Source organism: Setaria italica, chromosome I (assembly GCF_000263155.2).
Source record: "Setaria italica strain Yugu1 chromosome I, Setaria_italica_v2.0, whole genome shotgun sequence".
Classification (NCBI taxonomy): Eukaryota; Viridiplantae; Streptophyta; class Magnoliopsida; order Poales; family Poaceae; genus Setaria; species Setaria italica.
In genome coordinates, this window is record NC_028450.1 from 6113651 (window position 1) to 6135697 (window position 22047).

A 22047-nucleotide genomic window follows, 5' to 3' on the forward strand; every position below is an offset into this window, starting at 1 on the left:
AGGCCCAAACAAGCAGGGTGCGCGCGTGGGAGCGCCAGGCCCCTGCCTGCAAGCATGGTTGTCGGCTGCTACCAAAGCAAAAGCCATGACAGCTACCAACAATTAGCACACACTCTCTCAGTTTGTTGTCCGTAGAGTAGTAGCATGCATCAAGCTGTGCGAGGCTGCGAGCGACGACGACCAAGTAGCTGAGCAGCTAACTTTGGTGCTCGTTCTGTCGTTCTACTTGGGGTTGGAAGCAAACCGCAGCTCGCCGGCGGACTCGACGTCCAAGGCAGCAGCAGGCTGCGTCCTCCCCCGCTTGGGCGAGTCGTCGTAGATGATGTCGCAGGAGAAGAAGGCGGCGGCGGACAGGAAGGCGCATCCGGCGGCGATCCACAGCGTCATCCTGTAGTACCTGGTCTCGCCGTGGCCGAGGCAGCCCCAGAGCGCGAAGATGACGCCCAGAATCACGAAGGCGACGTTGATCGCGAGGCGGACCTTGGACGACATCATCTCGTTGTGGGTTAATTGTGACCCCGTTACGAGGGTTAACTTACGAATACCTGTAGACTAGAGCGAAACGGAGTCGAACAGGCCAGCCGCGTAGTACGTACGTTACGTGGGGGTGGGGCCACCGAATCCGAATGGTTCGATCGGTTACTGGGTCGGTGGTAATCAGTGGAGCGAGTGCTGTAATGGGCCGACGCGCAGCAAAACCAGGCCCAAATGAAATGTGGCCCAGTAACGCATCGCGGTCGGTCGGCCATGGCTGAGGCGCGCGCCGGCGACGGGAGGGCAGACCGCGACCGGCGGTGGCAATTCAGCAATTGCTACACACGCAGGCTCCGCACTGGCTACCTTCACAGGCATCAAGTGCAGCAGGCACGCGCGCAGCATCATTTAAGGTCAAGTGCGTCGCGCCGGCAGGCAGACAAGTGAGGCTGCAGGCGTCGAGAGCGACGGGGAGATGGGGTTCGTCGAATCCACGGGGAGCGTCGGCAAGTACAGGTTCGGCCGGGCCGTCGGCGAGGGCACCTTCGCCAAGGTCAGGCTCGCCGCCGACGTCGAGACCGGCGGAACCGTCGCCGTGAAGGTCATCGACAGGGAGACGGTGCTCAGGAACAACCTCATGCACCAAGTGAGCACGAGCGCGCCGGGCGGTGCTTATTTTATTCCAAGCATGAGAAAATTGGATCGCTGTTGATGGCGGACCGGGGAGCGTTTGTTGATTTGCTGAGATTTTTTGAAGGTGAAAATGGAGATACGCGCCATGAAACTCCTCAATCACCCCAACATAGTCAGGATACACGAGGTAATGAACTGAAACTCGTTCACCATTTATGCACCGTGGTCACAAATACAAATTAGAGATTATAAGCCTAAGACTTGCCAAGATTTCTAGTTTTCGCCTTATGCGTGTATGCGAATTGATGCGCAGGTCATCGCAACGAAGACGAAGATATGCCTGGTCATGGAGTACGTTTCCGGAGGGCAGCTCTCTGACAAGCTGGTAAGGCATCGTGATCGTTGATCGGCGTTCACAGTAACAATTCTTGAGTGATTAGTATTAGTCTTAACTGGAGACAGATTTTGATCTGCCTTTGGTTCGTTGTTATCCTGTTGAAAGAGTTGCCTCAAGCGATTGGATGAGAGGGAAGCGAACAAGTACTTCTACCAGTTGATCGATGCTGTCGACTATTGCCACAGGAGAGGCGTCTACCACAGAGACCTCAAGGTATCGTTCTGCACCTCTGATGATCACTTAACTTCAAGTTCAGAAACAAGCCATTTCGTCTCCTAAGTCATCATTTCTGTTCTTGCCTAATTTCGTCACCTGATAAATAATCGCATCACTGAGTTGTTTACACACACACTCTTTCTGTTTCTGACGTTGTGGGCAGCCAGAGAACTTGTTGCTAGATACCCGGGGCAACCTCAAAGTATCTGATTTTGGACTCAGTGCGCTAACGAAGGTTAGGAATTGCATGCATTTTTATGATCACATTTACTCGACTATCTTCTTTTGGATCAAATGGCTCAGATCCAATACTGAAACTCTGACAAAAATTCTGTTGATTCAGCCAGGGCAGTTGCTATCCACATCCTGCGGCTCGCCTTGCTATATAGCTCCTGAGGTACGGCAACTTTCACAAAAACTTTTTTCATTCAAGCACAAACAGGAGCATTGCATGGTCCATCCGGAGCTGTACCTTGCAAATTTGTCGAAAGCTCAGAGCATCTGATAGGTGATTCTGCACAAGAGTTACGATGGCGCGGCAGCGGACGTCTGGTCTTGTGGCGTGATCCTCTTTGAACTGCTTGCTGGTTATCTGCCGTTTCAGGACCGCAGCCTGACAAGCTTGTACAGAAGGGTAAACATCTAGAAATATTTTCTGCTACTACTCTGTTGATTGGATGCTATGGTAACATAGCCATTCTCTTCAAAAAGATCTCCAGGGCGCAATTCACTTTCCCGGGATGGTTCACTCCCCTTCAGAAGAAGCTCATTTTGAGGATTCTGGAACCATCTCCTATAAGGGTACTTAAATTCTCCATAAATGCTTACGAGTATTAGCCTTCAGGTATTAATATTTTCAACATCTTTAAAAAATGGCACAGAGAGCAAAGATAAGCGATATTTTCGATGATAAGTGGTTCCAAGGGGACTACAATCCATCACGAACTGATGATGACAATGATGGTTCTTCTGATCTTGAAGAGGTTAGCACAGACAGTGAAAGCAGTCACGCTTCAGAGGTAACCATTACACTGCTCCTTGCATGTGCATCGCTCTTTTCCTCTCTCAAATTGCTAAAGTTGCCCTTGTGTGTAGGTAAGGGAAGCCGCAGAACTGAATCCGGAACCTGGGCGGTTCATCAACGCGTTCCAACTGATCGCAACTTGCTGTGATCTCGACTTGTCAGGTCTCTTCCAAGAGCAGGTGCACGATTTTCTGAACAATCCGATCTCAACTTTGTGGCTGTATCAATAAATCGTTGCCAACTGATTCGGAGATTAACTGATGATCTGCAGAAAACAAAGTTTGGCTCGTCGCATACATTGCAGGAAACACTGGAGAAGATCAGAGTTGCAGCTCAGGATGTGAGCTTGTCAATGTGGAGATTGGACAGCTCCATGGTAACTAAACCACATAACATTTTCCCTATCTTCGTTCCTGAAAGCCCTTTCCAGATAACACAGTTCAAGATTTGAAGCAGCAGCTAAGATTAAGGCCCTGTTTGGCACAGCTCCACTCCACAACTCCAGCAACTCCAGCAAAAAAAATAGCCAAATACTCCAACTCCAAAACTCCATGGAGCTGCCAACTCCATGGAGCTGTAGTGCAAATGGGGGTGGAGTTTTGGAGCACCTCTTTTGCTGCTCCAAAACTCTCTCTTTTGAACCTCCTCGTGGAGTTGGTGGGTAATTACCCACCAATGCCACTCGTTACAGAAAAAACGGTTCGTTTTCTTTTCTCCGAGCCCCCATGTCGCGCCTCCCTCCCGCCGCCGTTGCTACTCGCGTGGACGCGCGCCTCCCTCAGCCAGCGCCGCCAGTCGCCTCGCCCTACCTCTCGCTTGTCGGGCGCGCCTGCTCCCCCGCCGGGCGCCCGCGCCGTGGCCCCGTCGGGCGCACCTCCACCGGCGGGCGGCCACGCCTCCCTCCACCGCCGGAGCAGGACGCCGGCCCCTCCCTCACATCCGGCGGGCGGCCGCGCCACGGCCCCGTCGGGCACGCCTCCGTCGGCGGGCGGCCGTGCCGCCCTCAAGCCGCCGGCCGGCCGCTGCCTCCCTCCACCGCCGGACCAAGCCGCCGGCCCCTCCCTCACATCCAGCAGGCAGCCGCGCCGTCACCCCGTCAGGCGCGCCTCCATCGGCGGGCGGATGGCCGCCCTCACGCCTCCGGCCGGCCGCTGCCTCCCTCCACTGCCGGACCAGGCCGCCGACCCCTCCCTCACATCCGGCAGGCAGCCGCGCCGTGGCCCCGTCGGGCGCGCCTCCACCGGCGGGCGGCCGCGCCTCCCTCACGCCGCCGTCCGTCCGCTGCCTCACTACACCGTGCAAGGGAATCAGAGAAGGGGATGGGGCGCTGATCTGCTTGCTCTGCTCGAGCAAGGGAGGAGCAGAGATCTGCTTGCTCTGCTCGAGCAAGGGAGGAGCAGAGGACCGGAAATGTCTTGGCCTCCATGGATTTGTGCTGCTGGTGGTTGACGTGTGAGAGATAGAGATTAGATAGGAAGGGGAGACTGATTGGAGTAGCTGGTGCCCTGGTTGTTGGATTCGATGGCAGATCAGGGAGATCAAGTCTGCAGGTGAGCTGCTTGCTTGCTCCTGCGAGGCGACGGGAGCGCCGGGGCAAGGAAAAAAAGAGGAGGGAACGGTGTGTCGTGGTTGCCGAGCAGCCTTTCTGAGGAAGAAGGAGATGGGGATGGAGAGAATGACAAGTGGGACCTAAATTGGGGGGTAATAATGGCAATCCACACTGAAAATTGATTTTTTTGGAGCTGAGAGCACCCATCTAGCCAAACATCCCATTTTATTCTGGAGTTCTGGAATGGAGCTGACTCCACCTGGAGTTCTGGAGTGGAGCAGCTCCATCCAGAGCTGGAGCCATGCCAAACAGGGCCTAAATTCTCAATGTGGCACAGGTGAAGCTTCAGGACAGCAGACTGCTTGAAAGGAGCATACCTGATCTGACTCTTCTGGCTGAGGTCAAGCTCCAAAACCCTGAAACCGTCTGGTCCATTTTTACTTGAAGCTTCATAGATAGGCTGAAATTATAAGAAATGCAGGTGATCGAGGTGACTCCGGTACACTGCATTGTCGAAGTGTCCAAGTCCACTGGGGATCTGAGAGCATATAGAGAGGTAGGTTCATTCCATGCTCTGTTTCAGCTCAGTTCTAACTTCTACGTTTCACTGATGAGCAATGCAATTCTTTGATCTGCAAGCAGTTCTGCAGAAGCCTATCAAGCTTGCTCAATGGTGAGCAGCAGCCCGGCAGTTCATCTGACTTGGAAGTGAACAAATCTGAGTAGAAGCAAAAGATCAACAGCTGATCAGGATGATGGCGATCAATCTGAGCAGGACTAAAGATTAGAGTTAGCGTCCTTGCTCATGCAGGGTCAACACTGATTATGTTGTAGCATGCAACAAAATTGGTACATAGAATGAGAACGCAAACTTTTCCATATGCACTTTAACCACAAGATATATCTTTATTGATTTACATAGGCGTTTTATCATCTCCTTCCTTTATTAACACCACACAAACTTGTGGATTCCCCATTCCTGTGAAAAGGATCATCTTACCCTGCTATCTATAATTCATACAGGCATTTTATCATCACTTGTATCGATAGAGGTTACATGTAAATAATCCAAGAAAACATGGTGATGAGAGTGAAACCCAGGTTTTTCATATAGCAGAGAATACAGTGATAAGTGGTCATAGAGCCCTACTGCAATGCCTGCTCCATGGTTGAGCGATGAGAGAGTTGTTGCTCATACAGGGACCTGAATATCTGATATTTTGCATCATGGTATTTCTTGACTCTAGGATCTGATGACGGATTTACAACCTGCAAAAAAAAAATCCAAGTTATAACCAGCAGTGGAAACAGAAGATCAAAGTTAAGAGCTTATGCATGTTTAATGTCCAGCATAGAGCGCAGCTGAAGAAAAATTGGGAAATACCTTCCCTGCTGCATTAAGCGCTTTCATTGCATCACGAACACCAGGAAACTTCTTGGCAGCAACAGCACCCAGAACAGCAGAGCCCAAAAGCACAGGCTCGTTCTCTCTAGGAAGTATTATTGGACATCCTGCACAGTACGATGCAAAAGGTGATGCATCAGAAGAGGTAAGAAGTTGTAGAGGCATGATTGCAGGAAGAAGGGACTTGCCAATAATATCTGCATGTTCTTGGATATACACAGAGTTCTTTGCAAGTCCTCCACAGGCAAGAAGGGTGTCGATCTATTATGTAAAAAGGAAATATAATTAATCTAGGCATTAAGCTCTGTGCTATCCAACAAAGTTAATCATTAAAACATTGAGAGAAAATAAGTACCTTGTGTCCATGAGCATTACAGTGCTCCACAATATGACGAGTACCGTAAGCAATGCCCTGAATTGTTGCTAGGTACAGAAGAGCCAAATGCTTCTCACTTGTATCGAGTGTCAAGCCATAAATCACCCCTTTGGATTTTGGATCAGCCATGGGAGACCTATAGTAGTTTGCATTCAAGTCAAATACATTGGAAGTGTGCCACTTGGTGAAAAGTAAATTTTAACCAAAATATAGAGAATACTATTATGTCCATGAGCGAAAGAACAAATAACATGAGGCAAGTGAATTGTATTATACGCCACCATTCTGGCATGATATTTAGTCTCATAAATAAATGATACTGCTTGCAGCCTCACTGATTGTATTCTGTTGTCATATTGTTCATCAGACATCTAACTAGTAGGATTACCAAAGAAGAAAAATGTCTCACTGCAATTTGGTGAGTGCATTGTACAACAGTTAATGTGATCCAATGAGTTTTCACCAACTGGAGACAAACAGAAACAGTAGACATCGAAGAATAAGCAGCCCGTTGAGTTAAAGTCAGACACAGAGAAAGCACTCTGGTCTGTGATCATAATGTGTCTTGTGTCCCACAGGAAATATGCCAAGGAGACCGAAGATAACCAACATTCTTACTGAATATTAAGCGGTAAATGTGTAATGTTATTTCTTACCGATTTCCATGAAAGTCTGGAAGGACATGGATGTCTTGAGTCAATGCTGAAAGAAAAGGACTAATTTGCTCATGCGACATTGAAAGCAGCATCTTGTTCAGGAGCTCATATATGGATATGCCTGGATAATTTGAGCAGAAAATTATGCTCCTTTACATGGTTATACAAGCAGCTAATAAGATGATGGGCCTCATAAGACATGAAACATACTTTGAGAAGAAGCACGATTAGAAAGAAGAGGAGAAGCAACATGGTTTTCGATAATGTAATCAAGTAGAGCACCAGTTGCACTTTGGCCACCTTCTGTGAGCCAGAACTCAGGTACCATTGCTGAATTTGAAAGCATTAATGGGCAGTATTAGACAACATGACCAACAAAAGATAGAAAAGAACTAATATAAAACAAACTAACAAAGATGCTGACAAGAAATAGCTCAAAACAAATACGTGGTTTTAAGGAAGTAGAAAAAATACATGTGAGAAAGCACTGTACCAGACCAAAATGGTCCCCAGACACCAGGAACAAACAATCTGTTCTTTGAAACAGCCATGTGGCATGTAGATGTCCCACAAACCAGTACCATCCGATGGCATATTGCTTCTTCATCAGACACTGAAAAAATGTCAGAAAAATATAATATGCACAGAGTTTTAAAAGCAAGTATCAATCAAATCATGAAAAATGACCATTACTAACAATCAGCTTTAAGTTCTTCATCTGGGATGCTTTCCATGACTCCAACTCCACCAGCATGAGCATCAATAAGTGAAGTTCCAACTGGAGTACCAGGAAGCAAGCCTAATTCCTAAGATTTAGAAGTAACTGATGTCAGATGATGAACAACGGAAATCAACCGCGCAGACATTTCTTGCTTACACATTGTAGAGAAAGCACCAAAACAACTGGATTGCAATGTAGCTTTATACAATACAGTTTATCACAAAGTAACTTGAACAACACCACCTCAAAAACGCTTTGAGTACAACTAAGTTGCTTGCCTTTGCAGCAGTAGCTGTCAAACCAGAACCAAGAGGATGACCAGGAAAAGCAACACTGCGTCCTGTTTACATTGCCCAAAGGCTTAATGCTGTATTAGAAAAATCAATAAACGATACACCAATAAATATGTCAACTTCAGTACAAAAAATAAAAGAACAGTTATTCACCTATTTTTGCACAATTTCCTTCGACAAGGTCTCCCAACCCTATTTCTTCCCAAAAAACATTGTCCCATCCACATGCCTCCATATCGCGTGAATCAGATTCTTTCCACTGTTCCATGTGTGCATGTCCAAGATATGTCCATTTGCAGACAGTTGTGCATAAGCTGCGGGTGTCATCACCTGTTGCTCTACAAAAGAAAGCACCAGAGCAAAGAATGTTAAAGCAACTCACCAGCTTCTGGGTTACGGCAAAATCACACAAAGATAGGGATTCACCTATATGCTAGCCAGTCACTGAGGTCCATCCACCTACAAACCATAGACCAAGACTCTTGCAGATTTTCCTTCACCCATAAGAGCTGCAAATGCACAAAGTCTAAATATGAGAACAGCAACGGAGAAACTCAGATACAAAGATAGAACACAGAACCAATTACTTCGCCCCTTCTCGAATACAATATTTTAATATAAAAAGATTAATTAAAACAGTACTAACTGTAGCAAATATTCCAAAACCATTACAATATGCGTCACTTTCTGAACATCATTTCCAGTCTCTCTTGATACCAATGCAAATAAGCCAGAATATTGATGACATCAAAACAAGTAAAGATTATGGTGTTCCACTTCCTAAATACTAGAATCTAAGTTTCTGAGACATTCAAGCCTACTTTAGGATTGCAGTGTGTTAAGAACAAGATAAATATTATCTGACAGTGAGCACAATGACAGTGGTCACCAATGATGAACCAGCAAGAAAAAAGTTTGCATATATGCATGGTATCAACCATACCCATAAGCCTGACCTTTGGAGCCTGCATTTCTGGTGAAACGCCACCACCGCAGTATTGCAGTACTGGTGAATTGCTAGCATTGATTCTCTCTGCCTGGTTTACAGCTCTATGGTCCATCCACACAATGATATTCCTCCTCGTATCACCACTCCAAGAAACCGACACAGGGGAACCATCAGCATCAACAGCAACTGCAAGCAGCATATTTTATTTTGTTCAGTTGGTGAAATCCTAGATTTCCCACAGACACAAAACCAATCCTTCCATTTAAATGTCAACCTTTGCCCTCTGTATATGATGATGCAAGAGGTAATAGAGTTCAGAGCAAACCAAGGGAGCAAGTAGCGGCGAAACCAAGGCCAGCAACATCCTCAGGAGCTGCATTTGCCAGTGAACAAGCAGATTTCACCGCGGCACAGACTGCATGCCAGATATCCGTCGATGATTGCTGGATATAAAACAAACCGAACACATTGAAATGGTACTTCCTGCATGCATCATTTATGTAATACGTTGCACAGTTATGAATCGTTCCTAACCTCAATACAATCTTTCTCTTTCCATATCTGTATAGGACTGCTCGCTGACCCCAGCAACTTACCCTTCTGATCAAAGAGACCTGAAACAATGGACAAAGAACAGGTCACAACGACTGACTTATGTTCAACACATTTGTACAACTTCTAACCAGAAGATCAAATGTCTCAAATGACACTGGTGTCAAAGACTAAAACAAAGGGTTCAAAACACCTGGTTGCAGTGGAGTTATATAAATTGGTTGTATGTGAAGTATTTCCCTTCTAAAATGTCATGTGTGTCAAGACCCAAGACAGTTCTGCGCAGGGGTGTAGCTAGAGGTATTCATGTGTATTCACATGAATACCCATGATTCTACATAGATGTTTTGATACATATATCATGTAGTGCTAATACATGTATAAAAACAAGAATAATAGTAGATTTTTTTTCATTCTAAAAGGAGTTTCTATGAGGATCCAATGAGGTTTCATCATTTTTGTGCTCACACTTTTGATGTTGTGTATTGTATTGAACAAAAAAAAATTCACAATGAATACCTAAATTCAAAATCCTGGCTACACCACTGGTTCTGCGTGCAGTTATCATCTTTTTTTTTTGAAAGGGAGCAGGAGCACTGCTATTCATTTAAGACAGAGAGTAGAGACGTCCAGGGTACAAGTTAGGTGATATTACATCAATAAAAATCTCTCTTAGCGCTAACATTAAGATACAGATACATCATGAACCCAACAAGGGGTTGCCTGATCTTCGTAGATTGATGTCCTCTTGAATCAGATTGAACACTTGGTCTGGGTGCAGCTATTATCTACATATCTATTCTAAAATGATATCCGAAAGACTATTTAAGATGCCTAACCTAGATTACTCTACATCGGAGCAACAACTACCAGCAACCTTTCTCTGATGAACCACCATTTTATACATCACTGGACCCACAGCCAACAACTTGGTCACTCGGAGTCCAAATACTCGTAGAAAATGGTAAATTACTCAGACTTAGGTCAATTTTTGGTGAAGTTGATCATTCTATCCAACTGATAATTTAACAATAAACCGGCGATAGCCAAGTTAAGGAAACGAAGACGAATCCTTACACGAAAAATAAAGGCAAAGGTAAATAAAAAGAGGATTGAAAAGAGAGAATCGGAGCTCGAACCTGCGCGAGCGCTGCCGGTGCCGACGTCGACGCCTAGGTATACGGAAGCGGAGCTGCCGGGGGACATGGTGGCAGCCACCGGCCGGCGGGGGCGGAGGCGGCGGCGGCTGAGCGGAGCAGAGGAGCGGTCGGGGTTTGACAAGGGTGCCCACGTGGGCGTGGTCCACTGTTCCGCATCGGGTGTGTTGGATCGGCTTGGCCTGATCCGTATGCACAGGGCCCGCGTATCAGTCATACAGATGGGAGAAAAGATTTAGTCAACACTGTGACGAGCGAAGTTCAGAGTTCATTTCCATGAACTTTTCGAGAGAGGCCTACTACTTCTTTTTTAGAGTGGTCGAAGGCCATGGAAATACACACACTGATGAGATTCTGAATAAATTCCTAAAGATAAGAAATATTCTCAAGAAAATCCTACTCTTATAGCATCTCTCAATTAGCTCTAGTGCTAGGATCGATATAAATAGTAATCGCGTTACGCCATTTTTCTTGTAAGTTTTTTTTCTTGCTGATATTTGTTGTAATATCTTCACTTGATTGATCCACAAGTGACAACCTACCATTGCCATCAGGCAAACACTTTTATGTGATAAAATGTAGAATATGTTATCTTTCGGGGACCTAGACATTAACTTTGTCATAATTTTTGATTACCTATCTTATGAATGTCTATAGATTTTGTAATGTTTTCAATAGCGCCTATGATTCGATCAACGATATCCTTTATGATGTTATCATTTTTTTCCGGGTAGATGTTATCAATATTTAGGATGCCACGCCTCACTAATTGTACAAATGCTTTAAGAAGCCATTTAGACCAACAATAATTGTACTCGATGTATTTCTAAATATATTTAAAGTGCACATCCTCTATCAACACAACTTAGATTTTGCTTTTCCTCTAGCTTGATTTTTATTTGAGTATTAGATTGACCAATTGTCCGAATAAACTGCTCCTTTAACCCTTCGCTTGTGTCCTTCCTTCGATCATTCCCGCTAGAACCAAAATTGTCGGATAGAACTCATAGCCGCCACTCTCCTTCTAGACAGTTAAGGCAGTAGAGAGAATCAAAACAACATCACTGAAGCCAATCAACGTGCCTCATCCATCTATTTAGAACCTGTAGGCTCCAATGCTTCTTCTTCTTAAACTCTTATGACTTCTCTTATGACTTGTGAGTTAATTCACTTCGTTTGACTCCTCTATCTATGTTCCTACTGTTGGTATGGTAACTAGCGTAGGCGGTGTTAGTCTCTCCTACCCTAATTTTCTTCATCACCGACCTATCACCACGTTGTCAGGAACGTTCACTCCACCTCGCGGTCGTGGCCCTACTCATTATATATCGCCTCCGTCGGATTAGTTTATTCTCGGCAGTCCTCCAAAGTTACGGGAGGTTAAGGTATTCCTTACCCCCAAATCTCAGAACTTTTGCACTTTTTGGTAATTTATGGGTAAGCAGTATGAATTAATCGATGCTATTGGTACTATTATAGTTAAAATGATATTTTAAATATACTCATCGACATGCTAAGACTTGGTGGTATTACCAAAATCTAGCTTTGCATGATTTTTTCTTATAATAACATCTCTCTTACAGTTATTTTGATGTTAACTATTAAGATTTCCCTTTCACAGAGTGTCAGCGTCAAAAAGAACTTACAAATCATAACTTACTCTTTTTCAAGCGTAGTTAGGGTGGTGCCGGACCTACTCACGTGTTGATTATTCCCTTGAGCTTTGCTCCATATGGTGGTAATCATGATCCCCTCCCCGCCAAAAGATCACGCCGCCCGTCCGTGGACCGCCGCGCCGCGCTCCGCTGCCCTCTGGATATTTGCGTGGCGCCGAGGCCACGTCACGCAGAGCCAGATCGCGACGTCACTGTCACTGCGGGCCCGCAACGTGCACCTCCCGCTTTTCGCTTCGCACCAGTGCCGCCGCGTACCCGCCCTCGTGCCCGCGACGTCGGGTGGGACCGACTTGATAGGCCTCAACTCGAGCCCACATGTCACTGATGTTTTCGCAAGTGCCGGGTTGATGGTCGGGTGCGAAACGTTGCCAGTAATATTATACGGTTCATTCCACCCCCCCACCCTACTACATCAGACTGTGTGCGCGGTCGCTCCCCTGCCCTTGTCCCCGACCCCGCCGCGATCTCGTCCTCCCCTCCCCTCGTCTCCGATTCCGGCGTCCGAAACCCAGGCGAGCAATCCGTCTCTCTCCTCCCTCCACCCCTCTAGATTGATTTCCCGCGCATGCCGAATTGCGAAGGAGTTGGAATCTGACGCGAATTTCGCCGAATTCGGTGCAGATTTGGCTCGGGGGTCCCGTGCCAGCGGGATGGAGAAGAAGCGCGGGCTCGAGGCCGCCGCCGCCGGCGGCGCCGACGACGGGCGCCCCGAGGCCAAGCGGGCGCGGCCCCCGGCTCTGGCAAGGTGAGGAATTACCGTGGATGTCGCTTTCGTGCGTGTTTACCTTCGTGATGTTGCTCCTGTTTGACTAGCTGAGGAACTAATTGCACGAATGGGGAACACTCGCCGGAGGACTATGCGACTTGCAGTGTTATGCAACTGAAAATTTCGGCCGGAATTGCTTGATTGCTTTGTAGTATGATTAGCTGTAGAATTTGTCCCCTTTTTTTGTTCCCTTTGTATTAGTTGGTTGATCTGAACTCCTAAATCAGCTTCAGTGGCTACTTATTGGTGCTAAGAACAGCGTTTAAGCTTGGGATTAATGCGGACTGTTGGGGAATTGGCTGCAGTGATGGCAAACAGGTTCGCTGGACCATGGAATTTAGAGGAAATATTGATCTTATAGTGCATATATTCGGTTTGGTATGTAGTACTCCCTATGGTCATTTATGCATGACACTGAACTGCTGGAGGCTTTGCTACAATGTTAAAAAATGCATGAAGTGTCACATGTTGGGAGCAATTTGTTCCTTGTTTGCCCCTGACGAGCGCTAGTTAGTTTTCCAGCAGAACAATTTGTTCCTTGTCTGCCACTGACAAGCGCTAGTTAGTTTTCCAGCAGAACAGATAATTGCGACCTCAAGTCCCAGCTTGTGCCCATAGACGAATGCGTCATCGGAGCTGACAGACACTGCTAGACCCAGAGGAGTTGGCTATTGTTAGCCATGTAGCCACCAAGTCGCTCACCGCTCCCTGACCTGCTGTAGGGAGAAAGATGAAGCTCTGGTACTCATGCCCTTCCTCCTCACTTGCCACCCAGTGGAGCATGGCCACGCTTCCTCCAGCTCACTCATACTCATGGCAGCAAGGATTTAAGTGGCACAACGAGCTTCTTGTTGCCCAAATCGAGTAGCTCACTGCCACAATCAGCGCTGCATCGTCAGATGTGGACCACCCAGAGGGCACCAGCAACCCATTTTAGGCACCGGATTGGTCAGCAGGAGCTGGCTGGGGCGTTGAATTTGGGAGCAGCAGAGGCACGTGGCTGCGAGGCGATGGGTGGGAGGTTTGGGTGTGTACGTGGCGGGGGGAGACAGCGGCGGCTGATGGAGCTGGGGACAGGTGAATGGATTGCAAATGTAAAGGGCAAGGGCTGAAAAGTAAAATGACCGGTACCTTAATTTCTGCTAACATGACAGAATTGGCAGCGGGTGCGGCACGCAAGCCGAGAACAGGTGAATGGATTGTGAATGGAAAGGACAAGGGCCGAAAAGTAAAATGATCGGTTTCCTTAATTCCTGCTAACATGTCTTATGCAACATGTATATATGACTGGAGTAAGTGCAAGAACATGAACTCTAGAATGGAGTACTAGTAGCAATACGTTGACCAAGATGGAAAGTATGTGTATTAATAGTATCGACAAAATGTCCACCTTCTTGTTCCTAGTTGGATGTGAGTAATGTACTTTGTCTGTTCCTTTTTTTAATTAAAAAAAGTGCTTTGTTTGACTGTTGGGTTTCCTGGGGCAAGTTTGGTATGTCTCCTGTTTATTTTAATAGTTGAAGCAACCTCTTTCAAGTGTGCCCTACAAGGTGCACAAAGAAAATGGCCTAGCCCAGTTGGTTGAAGGTGCGCAGACCACCCAAGTTGGAGTCCTTTTTTATGTGAATTTTGGTGCCTATTTCTTCTTGATATTAAACCACCTAGTTACTTAGGTTGATCTAGCATTTTGAAGGTATATGTGAAGATCTCAAGTGAATTACTGAACTGAGTGCATGCCACCTTCTTTATTCATAGCTATGGAAACAAATAATATTGGTGGATCTGGTACGAGTCTAGATAGATTTGGGGATCCATGGATTGTTGTAGAACAATTACCAGGAATGGAATAGAGTTATGGTTCTAATAATCAGTGTTATATTTCAGTTGCATATACATGTATTCTCTTTGCAAATTCGAGTTGAAGACTGAACATGCACCAAACTTATCATGTCTTTATTGATTGCCATATTAATAGTTTTCGGGAATGCCTTAGTTATGTTTTGACTTTGGGTTCATGAACTTCAGACTGTCACACAATCAGGACAAGCAAACATAGTTGTTGCAGTTTTATAAATATAGACTTTTGTTGCTGCCAAAAATGGTTCTTTTGCTTGCTCGTTTCTGCAAGCTTGGCACGTTATTTTGATGTACGAATAACAGAATAAGTAGTGACTTATCACATTCCAGTTGTAGTAAATAGTCTCTCTTTCTACTTTGCAGTGTTATTGTTGAAGCATTAAAGATGGATAGTCTACAGAGGCTCTGCTCATCATTGGAACCAATTCTTCGTAGAGTAGTAAGAACATTATGTACAAAAGAGACATCAGGCAGGAATAGAATCATTCCTTTTTCAACATTTGACTGTATTCTTCATTAATTTGATAGGTTAGTGAAGAAGTGGAGCGCGCACTGGTCAGACTTGGCCCTGCAACAATCAGTGGAAGGTAACCCTGTCCTTATTCGCTAAATGCATATTCTTTCAGTTCTTCAACTGTTCCTTGTGCGTTAATGGCATCTTAGTAGTGTGTAATCTTATCAGCTTCGAATACACACGCTACATTTTCTTTTACAGAAAATTGTACACATTAGCTTTCCTCCTATATTATAGATGTAAAGCACAAAATATCCTTTTTCTTACTCTATTAAACATTGTGTGTAGTGCATGACAGTAGTTCTTTCATTGATGACTTATTCATGTAGTCTAATTAAGAATAAGTCATTTTCCTTCACTTACCATTCTGTGTTAGTGCTCAAAAGATTACAAACCAAACAAGGAATAATGTCGATGCTAACAATTATTCTGTTACCGATTCAATTATAACAGGTCTTCCCCAAAGCGAATTGAAGGTCCTGATGGAAGAACTCTGCAACTCCAGTTCCGTACAAGGCTGTCACTTCCCCTTTTTACCGGAGGAAAAGTTGAAGGGGAGCAGGGAGCTGCAATTCATGTTGTTTTGCTTGATGCTGGCTCTGGTTGTGTTGTATCCTCTGGTCCAGAGTCATCCGCCAAACTTGATATTGTTGTTCTCGAAGGTGATTTCAACAATGAAGATGAAGAGGGCTGGACAGGGGAAGAGTTTGACAGTCATGTTGTGAAGGAGCGTGAGGGAAAGCGGCCTATTTTAACTGGTGATCTACAAGTCACACTAAAAGAAGGCGTCGGAACAATTGGGGAGCTTACGTTCACAGATAACTCTAGCTGGATAAGGAGTAGGAAATTCAGACTTGGTTTGAAGATTGCCTCAGGGTTTTGTGAGGGTGTTCGCGTTCGTGAAGCAAAAACTGAAGCTTTTATGGTTAAGGACCATAGAGGAGAATGTAAGTCCCAAAAATTCATCACTGTTTCTTTTTCTTGACATGTATTATATATCTAAGTTATTTAAATTTCATTTGTCTAGTGTACAAGAAGCATTATCCACCTACACTGAAAGATGAGGTCTGGAGGTTGGAAAAAATAGGGAAGGATGGGTCATTCCATAAGAGGCTGAACAAATCTGGAATATCTACAGTTGAGGATTTCCTTAGGCTTGTGGTTCGGGAACCACAGAAATTGCGCAGTGTAAGTTCTTGTTGAGGCAGGGGGAGGTTTCCGTTTCCTTTTTGTGTGTTTTGGGTTCTGACTTTTAATTATTGTGATAGATACTTGGAAGTGGTATGTCCAACAAGATGTGGGAAACCCTCGTGGAACATGCAAAGACTTGTGTCTTAAGTGGAAAATATTACATATACTATTCTGATGAGAGCAGAAGTATTGGTGCTATTTTCAACAATATCTATGCATTCTGTGGGTTGATTTCTGGCGAGCAGTTCTATTCATCTGAGAGTCTTGATGATAGCCAAAAGGTCAGTCAACTTAGCATATATTCAGGATATTGACTAAGACTGAAATTACGTATGTTTATAAGTTGTCTTCCAAGATAAAGCTAAATTACATATTGATGCTATTTTTAAAAAAAATGCGAGCCGATACTTTTTTTTTGGTTGAAAATCATGTAACTTAGGTCATCAGAATTGCAGTTCCAACCTGTTGTTATGTTACATTGATCTAGAATCTAAAATTCTTCACATACAATTCTACATATTCAAGGATAATGATGTTGAATATCAGAAAAGTTTTTAGAACTTACCATATTATTGCTATTAATGGCATTGTCAATCATTGAGAAGCTTGTAATCGCTTAACTCAAATGTGTCAGACCTCCTGTGGCCTTCTATTGACTGTAACTGTTCTTGAGAAGTATCAGCTTGTAGTAATTGCCAACCCTGTTGAAGTATTCTGTTTGAATTAACTCTCATATGAGCCCTCTTTTCATTGCTTGGTTGACAAGTATAAGATTATTTTTCTGTAAACCCCCTGACTGATTAGAATTTATTTATTCTTTACAGCTCTTTGCTGATGCATTGGTAAAGAAAGCATATGACAATTGGATGTATGTCATTGAATATGATGGCAAAGGTCTCTTCAATCCTAAACCAAAGAAAAAAGCTGCATCCACTGGTCAAGTTGAGACCAATCTTCCTGCTGTTGGTCCTGCTTCATATCAGCAGCACCTCTCTTCGACGAGCATGCCAGGGCCATCACCAGCAGGTAAGCAGCATCTGAGCCTTTAGAAACAATGACCAGATTTTTGTCGGTTTGAGTTTGTAGCTTATGGTAACTGGAAACACTAATGGCTGTGTAAATACATTGATACAGAAATTAATCTGATATGAAATTTCCAAGTTATGCAAAATATGTTATAAATATAGACTAGCCTTGCAATTTGAACACCATGTTTCTTTGTTTGTTTCAGGCAGATCTGATTCGGTAGGGTATGATGGTGACCAATCAGCAACGCATCCAGCACAGCTCCAGAGTTCATCCAGCAATGTCCAGTCACCATTCGATGACACATTTTCGTTCTTACCACCTAACATGCTGACGGGGTCTGCAAATGATGCCATGGGGTTGGAACTAGGCCAGTTGCAGCAAGTAATTTCCCAAAGCCAGTCGATTCAACCAGCAAACGTTGGATACACTGACTGGCCCAGAAACCGTGAGAGTCAGTATGGCGATGACTTCACAGAAGACATTCGCATCAAGAGCCACCAAATGCTCGAGAGTGAAGACATGCAGCAGCTGCTTAGGGTCTTCAGCATGGGTGGTGCTTCTGGCAGTTTGCCAGACGACACATTCAACTTCCAGTCCTACATGCCCTCTCCCTTACCTAACCTTGGTTTTGAAGGCGAGCGCAGCCATTCGTCTGGCAAAGCTGTCGTCGGGTGGCTGAAGATCAAGGCCGCAATGAGGTGGGGGATCTTCGTCAGGAAGAAAGCTGCCGAGAGAAGGGCGCAGCTCGTCGAGCTGGAGGATTAACGCCGTGGCTTACTTTGGTCGAAGTTATCTTTCCGCTGTAAATTACACAGTAGCTATGTGGCTCTCATACCGCCCTGATTACCATCGAAACAAGTTTCTGAAGTGTACAACGAATAGTCCTGTTATCTTGTACAGAATTCGCCTCATTTGCTTGTGTAACATAGCTCTGCTAAGTTCGACATATGACTCCACCTATGCTTGTGTATCTTTCTTCCCCAAGCTCCTCTGTGCAGAATACCGTAACAATGCCAATTAATTCAAAGATTTAGGTGTGTATGTCGCTGCATGGCTTCTTGAAATGTGTTTTGCGAAACTCCTCTGTTGGCGATATTTTGCATTATCAGCAGGTAATTGCTAGCTCTGCTTATTCTGCCCTTTCCTTCCCGGCAATCTTTATTACAATTGTGATCCCTATGTGCCATTAACTGAACCACATTAGAATCTGTCAGAAAGAGTCAAGAGGGGCAGTTCACTGTCCTAGTGAAAGGGGATTAGTGGACCTGTCAGTGGATGACAGGATGAGGTCAACCTTCATGGTTAGCAGCACGCACCTGTAGGTTGGCTTACGCAATTAATTCACAACAGTGATGTGCTGATCATTGATGTAATTTGTAGGAACAATGAACTTGTGGCACTGTTGTTGAATAGACTAATTGCGTCCAGATTTTCAGGCTCAGTTTTTCATTTATCTGATTGCCCATTTAAATTTCATATTTTTGCATATATTTCACTCGTATGTCGGTGTGTACAAACTCTGGGCACACCAGAAACGTGGTCACGTGGATCCCTTGGTTGAATCATCTGCAAAAGCCAGCTGCGAACCGACCCAAATGTCTCCGAAAAATCGACAGATGAGTAAACCCAAGAGTCGACTCGTCGAATCGACTAATTCAAGTTTGTACTTTTGCCTTTGGTTAGCAGCTGCAAATGAAATATGCATTGCAGGTCCTGGTCGAACTAATTGTCTTTTCGTTTTGATGAACATTTAAGCATTGGAGCTGAGCTGGTAACCCGTCGCATTCCAGGCAGTTAAGGTTTGACGCTCGAAGTTGAAGCTGGGGCAAGTCTTGTGCTGTGGTTAATGTGGATGACCTGCAAGACAACTAGTATGCTGGATATACAATTCTGATGGCTCCAATCGCTTACACGACATGCTTCCTCCCCCAATCAGTATGGGCAATAATTCCCTTTCGATAGGCCATGGCCAACAATACTTATTCTAAAGAATGGCCAGTAATAGAACAAACATTTAGGATTTAAATTGTGCAAAAATCGAGCACGTCCAGTTTTTCGAAGGTGCTCATAGAAGGACACGTGTCTATGTTCATATATGTCTACCTGTGCTCTTTCTTATTTTTTGTATTTTCTTTTCTCTAGTTGGAATGTAGAAATTCAAGACAGCAGAAAAGCCCTTCAGAATACGTTGTACTGCTGTTTTAAATGTTTCACCTTTCCTTTGTCAGGATAAAGACAAAGTAAATGCTACGATCGAGAGAGCACGTAATTAAGGATGTTTGACACCTGGTGTTACTTTAACCGTGTCATATCGGATGTTCGGATGTTAGAGGACTAAACATGAGCTAATTATAAAACTAATTGCAGAACCCCTAGGCTAATTCGCGAGACGTATCTATTAAAGCTAATTAATCCATCATTAGCAAATGGTTACCGTAGCACCACATTGTCAAATCATGGACTAATTAGGCTTAATAGATTCGTCTCGCGAATTAGACTCCATCTGTACAATTAATTTTGTAATTAACCTATATTTAATACTCCTAATTAGTATTAAACATCCGATGTGACAGGTGCTAAACTTTAGCACGTGGGAACCAAGCAAGCCCTAAAAATGCCCGGATATGTTTTGCCGATCCAACTGTTAGCATAAACATGACGTGATGGCTTGGAACAAGTTGCTCGACGATTCCTAGTTATGAGGTCAGGTTCATGAATGAATTCGAATAGCTGGGCGATAGCAAATAAAGAAAGGGAACTCGTTGCTCGTGTGCAGCTGTTGTGCGCACCGGATCACGCCCGGGAAGCCGGACACACACGTTGCACGCCGGCGCGCTGCGTCCCCAAGTCTCCGAGCCCTGTGTGTAAGCTATAAGGGGAGAGGGCCCTCGTCTCGCCGAGGAAAGAAACAAGAGGGAGCTAGCGGCCTAGCGCGTGCACAGGAGCGAGGAGGATTATTACTAGAGCTGACCACCGGTGGTGGATCGAGGCGCCGAGGAGCTAGTGAACTGATGGCAGCCGGGTCGCCGCCGCTGGCGCCGTCGCCGGCGAGGGCGGAGTGCGTGCTGAGGGGAGCGTGCGCGGCGATGGCGGCGGCGGGGGCGCTGCTGCTGGGGCTCAGCGCGCAGACCAAGACCGTGCTCTTCGTCCAGCGGAGGGCCGTCCCCAAGGACGTCCAGGCCCTCTGGTACGCAACCCACCACTACTGATCTCTTCATCTTTTCCTCTCACCCTGATCAAGTGATCATCACAGAAGCTTCTTCGTGTCACAGAAGCATAGCAAGAGAAGCTTCTTTCATGGCAGGAAGATTATCTTTCTATGGATTGATCTTTTTCTAGAACCAAAACAGTTGCACGAACGCTAAAGCGCGTGGCGTGTTGTTCTTGCGCGTTCGCAGGGTGCTGATCGTGTCGGCGTCGGCCGCGGCAGGGTACCACGTCGTCCAGCTCGCCCGGTGCCTCTACATGGCCCGCCTCGCCGTCGCCACCGGCGGCGGTGGCTGCCGGCGACTCAGCCGAGGGGTGGCGTGCGCCTCCTTCCTCCTCGACAAGGTACAGTGCGCGCGATCGCAACCCACGCTTTTGCTCTTCACTCGCTCAGCCACCGGCTCGCTTTTCCCGGACAGCCGAGCAGAGGGGCATGCCCTGTCCCCAACCGTTTCCATTTAAACGGCGTCGCTCTCATATTCTTGCTGGCTTGGCAAAAAGAGTAGCTTGCCGAGTCTGCCAGCGATCCCTGTCGTGCTCGAGCACTTGCTAATGGCAATGGCAACTTGGGGTGATCAGAGATTCAGAGCTGCAGTACTCCTCGTGTCACGTCGTCTTCTCCATGTAGGAGACGGGGACCAGACAGGAGCCGTGTTAGCTCTGCTTGAGCTGCCCGGACAGAGATGGCAGTGCCAGCACGCGCCTTTCAGTTCTGCAGGGATTTCAATTTCACCGTGGGTTGCGTTTGCAGGGATGCGCGTACATGGTGTTCGCGACGACGGTGGCGGCGCTGCAGGCGTGCTTCGTGGGGCTCATCGGCGTCGAGGCGCTGCAGTGGAGCAAGCTCTGCAACATCTACACGCGCTTCTGCGAGCAGGCCGCCGCGGGGATGCTCTGCAGCATGCTCGCCGGCGGCGGCATGGCCGTCCTCTCGGCCTTCTCCGCGCGCGAACTCTTCCGCCGCCCCGCCTGCTGCTCCTCCTCGGCCGCCGCCGGGCAGTGCGCGCGTCTCGCTCTAGGGTGAAACGGCCGATCACAGGGGAACGCAGTTGGCATGGGAAGGAAAAGCAGCTAGCGAGAGTGTCACGCGTTGGCTCTTTTTGTTGCCCAAGATTTGCTTGTAAGGCTAAGATTAGAATTGCTTGACCAGGATCTGACGTCTCGATCGACTTGATCAAGTTTACATACGAGAAATGAAGATGATATAGTCTTATGAAACATTGCATCTATGTTTTATGATCAGAGAGGAAACAAAAGATTCATCTGAATGAAGACCTCGGGAGTTTGTTTGAACGGGAAAGAGCTAAAAGTTTGGATTGAAGGTGAAAAGTACAAGTTAATATCGATTCGACAAGGACTGAACACTGAACTAAGAAATCTTTTCATGATTGTGCTATTGGTAATT

The 22047-nt window shown here is 45.9% G+C and overlaps 4 protein-coding genes across 6 annotated transcripts; 3 read left to right on the forward strand and 1 right to left on the reverse strand.

Moving 5' to 3' along the window:
- The first annotated feature begins 862 nt into the window (after nucleotides 1-862).
- Nucleotides 863-5212, forward strand: LOC101768025 (CBL-interacting serine/threonine-protein kinase 21). Of its 3 annotated transcripts, none has more exons than XM_012847932.2 (14): nucleotides 863-1120; nucleotides 1232-1294; nucleotides 1421-1492; nucleotides 1610-1717; nucleotides 1884-1955; nucleotides 2064-2117; nucleotides 2229-2354; nucleotides 2432-2521; nucleotides 2602-2739; nucleotides 2816-2923; nucleotides 3016-3120; nucleotides 4631-4693; nucleotides 4775-4849; nucleotides 4936-5212. In XM_012847932.2, exons 1-14 carry the CDS (start codon nucleotides 950-952, stop codon nucleotides 5017-5019), a joined length of 1329 nt encoding a protein of 442 aa, XP_012703386.1. In that variant the 5' UTR covers nucleotides 863-949; the 3' UTR covers nucleotides 5020-5212. The 3 variants fall into 3 exon arrangements, 2 of the variants coding, with proteins under 2 accessions (XP_012703386.1, XP_012703387.1); XM_012847933.2 differs by having other exon boundaries at nucleotides 2244-2354; XR_002675608.1 differs by lacking the exon at nucleotides 4936-5212 and having other exon boundaries at nucleotides 3016-4445.
- Nucleotides 5166-10634, reverse strand: LOC101767353 (FGGY carbohydrate kinase domain-containing protein). The gene is made up of 15 exons (XM_004951656.3): nucleotides 10385-10634; nucleotides 9228-9307; nucleotides 9019-9136; nucleotides 8701-8879; nucleotides 8171-8253; nucleotides 7898-8082; nucleotides 7730-7791; nucleotides 7428-7536; nucleotides 7224-7343; nucleotides 6941-7060; nucleotides 6731-6851; nucleotides 6054-6210; nucleotides 5887-5959; nucleotides 5678-5805; nucleotides 5166-5562 (listed from the first exon to the last, which is right to left on the reverse strand). Exons 1-15 carry the CDS (start codon nucleotides 10617-10619, stop codon nucleotides 5440-5442), a joined length of 1893 nt encoding a protein of 630 aa, XP_004951713.1. The 5' UTR covers nucleotides 10620-10634; the 3' UTR covers nucleotides 5166-5439.
- Nucleotides 10635-12498: 1864 nt separating this feature from the next.
- Nucleotides 12499-18486, forward strand: LOC101768423 (calmodulin-binding protein 60 B). Its single transcript, XM_004951658.3, has 9 exons — nucleotides 12499-12590; nucleotides 12700-12823; nucleotides 15065-15140; nucleotides 15230-15288; nucleotides 15669-16162; nucleotides 16243-16403; nucleotides 16484-16687; nucleotides 17231-17432; nucleotides 17638-18486. Exons 2-9 carry the CDS (start codon nucleotides 12729-12731, stop codon nucleotides 18198-18200), a joined length of 1854 nt encoding a protein of 617 aa, XP_004951715.1. The 5' UTR covers nucleotides 12499-12590; nucleotides 12700-12728; the 3' UTR covers nucleotides 18201-18486.
- Nucleotides 18487-20137: 1651 nt separating this feature from the next.
- On the forward strand, nucleotides 20138-21942 carry LOC101768823 (CASP-like protein 2C4). Its single transcript, XM_004951659.3, has 3 exons — nucleotides 20138-20622; nucleotides 20834-20987; nucleotides 21394-21942. The coding sequence occupies exons 1-3, from the start codon at nucleotides 20447-20449 to the stop codon at nucleotides 21664-21666; spliced, it is 603 nt and encodes a 200-aa protein (XP_004951716.1). The 5' UTR covers nucleotides 20138-20446; the 3' UTR covers nucleotides 21667-21942.
- The last annotated feature ends 105 nt before the right edge of the window (nucleotides 21943-22047 follow it).

Bases quoted from the DNA above. Each gene is read 5' to 3' on its own strand.
- LOC101768025 (XM_012847932.2), top strand. From the start codon at position 950: ATGGGGTTCGTCGAATCCACGGGGAGCGTCGGCAAGTACAGGTTCGGC. The intron at 1,718-1,883 runs GTATCGTTCTGC...CGTTGTGGGCAG, and splicing joins TCTACCACAGAGACCTCAAG to CCAGAGAACTTGTTGCTAGA. The intron at 1,956-2,063 runs GTTAGGAATTGC...CTGTTGATTCAG, and splicing joins GACTCAGTGCGCTAACGAAG to CCAGGGCAGTTGCTATCCAC.
- LOC101767353 (XM_004951656.3), bottom strand. From the start codon at position 10,619: ATGACTGATACGCGGGCCCTGTGCATACGGATCAGGCCAAGCCGATCC. The intron at 9,137-9,227 runs GTTAGGAACGAT...TTTTATATCCAG, and splicing joins AAGAGAAAGATTGTATTGAG to CAATCATCGACGGATATCTG. The intron at 6,211-6,730 runs GTAAGAAATAAC...AAACTACTATAG, and splicing joins CCAGACTTTCATGGAAATCG to GTCTCCCATGGCTGATCCAA.
- LOC101768423 (XM_004951658.3), top strand. From the start codon at position 12,729: ATGGAGAAGAAGCGCGGGCTCGAGGCCGCCGCCGCCGGCGGCGCCGAC. The intron at 15,289-15,668 runs GTAACCCTGTCC...CAATTATAACAG, and splicing joins CCTGCAACAATCAGTGGAAG to GTCTTCCCCAAAGCGAATTG. The intron at 16,163-16,242 runs GTAAGTCCCAAA...TCATTTGTCTAG, and splicing joins TAAGGACCATAGAGGAGAAT to TGTACAAGAAGCATTATCCA.
- LOC101768823 (XM_004951659.3), top strand. From the start codon at position 20,447: ATGGCAGCCGGGTCGCCGCCGCTGGCGCCGTCGCCGGCGAGGGCGGAG. The intron at 20,623-20,833 runs GTACGCAACCCA...GCGCGTTCGCAG, and splicing joins AAGGACGTCCAGGCCCTCTG to GGTGCTGATCGTGTCGGCGT. The intron at 20,988-21,393 runs GTACAGTGCGCG...TTGCGTTTGCAG, and splicing joins CCTCCTTCCTCCTCGACAAG to GGATGCGCGTACATGGTGTT.